This window comes from Lottia gigantea (genome assembly GCF_000327385.1).
Source record: "Lottia gigantea unplaced genomic scaffold LOTGIsca_13131, whole genome shotgun sequence".
In the NCBI taxonomy this organism is placed as follows: Eukaryota; Metazoa; Mollusca; class Gastropoda; family Lottiidae; genus Lottia; species Lottia gigantea.
In genome coordinates, this window is record NW_008707449.1 from 1 (window position 1) to 1,193 (window position 1,193).

The 1,193-nt window shown below is 19.3% G+C and overlaps 1 protein-coding gene across 1 annotated transcript; it reads left to right on the forward strand.

Annotated features, from left to right (window-relative positions):
* Nucleotides 1-909: 909 nt before the first annotated feature.
* On the forward strand, nt 910-1,188 carry LOTGIDRAFT_81072 (hypothetical protein; the record flags this gene model as incomplete). Its single annotated transcript, XM_009049222.1, has 1 exon — nt 910-1,188. A coding segment is annotated over one exon (279 nt), but the record flags the coding sequence as incomplete, so codon positions are not given.
* Between the last annotated feature and the right edge of the window lie 5 nt (nt 1,189-1,193).

Consider the following 1,193-nt stretch of genomic DNA (forward strand, 5'->3'; position numbering starts at 1 on the left):
ATTTCATGATATTCTGTAAAATATCAATGATATTCTGTAATATTTCAATGATATTCTGTAATCATTGAAATTTCTGTAATATTTCAATGATATTCTGTAATATTTTAATGCTATTCTGTAAAATTTCAATGATATTCTGTAAAATTTCAGTGATATTCTGTAAAATTTCAATGATGAAATTTCTGTAATATTTCAATGATATTCTGTAATATTTCAATGATATTCTGTAATATTTCAATGATATTCTGAAAATTTCAATGATATTCTGTAAAATTTCAATGATATTCTGTAATATTTCAATGATATTCTGTAAAATTTCAATCATATTCTGTAAAATTTCAATCATATTCTGTAAAATATCAATGATATTCTGTAATATTTCAATGATATTCTGTAATCATTGAAATTTCTGTAATATTTCAATGATATTCTGTAATATTTTAATGATATTCTGTAAAATTACAATGATATTCTGTAAAATTTCAGTGATATTCTGTAAAATTTCAATGATGAAATTTCTGTAATATTTCAATGATATTCTGTAATATTTCAATGATATTCTGAAAATTTCAATGATATTCTGTAAAATTTCAATGATATTCTGTAAAATTTCAATGATATTCTGTAAAATTTCAATGATTTTCTGTAAAATATCAATGATATTCTGTAATATTTCAATGATATTCTGTAATCATTGAAATTTCTGTAATATTTCAATGATATTCTGTAATATTTTAATGATATTCTGTAAAATTTCAATGATATTCTGTAATATTTCAATGATATTCTGTAATAATTGAAATTTCTGTAATATTTCAATGATATTCTGTAATATTTTAATGATATTCTGTAAAATTTCAATGATATTCTGTAAAATTTCAGTGATATTCTGTAAAATTTCAATGATGAAATTTCTGTAATATTTCAATGATATTCTGTAATATTTCAATGATATTCTGTAAAATATCAATGATATTCTGTAATATTTCAATGATATTCTGTAATATTTCAATGATATTCTGTAAAATATCAATGATATTCTGTAATATTTCAATGATATTCTGTAATATTTCAATGATATTCTGTAAAATATCAATGATATTCTGTAAAATTTCAATGATATTCTGTAAAATATCAATGATATTCTGTAATATTTCAATGATATTCTGTAATATTTCAATGATATTCTGTAA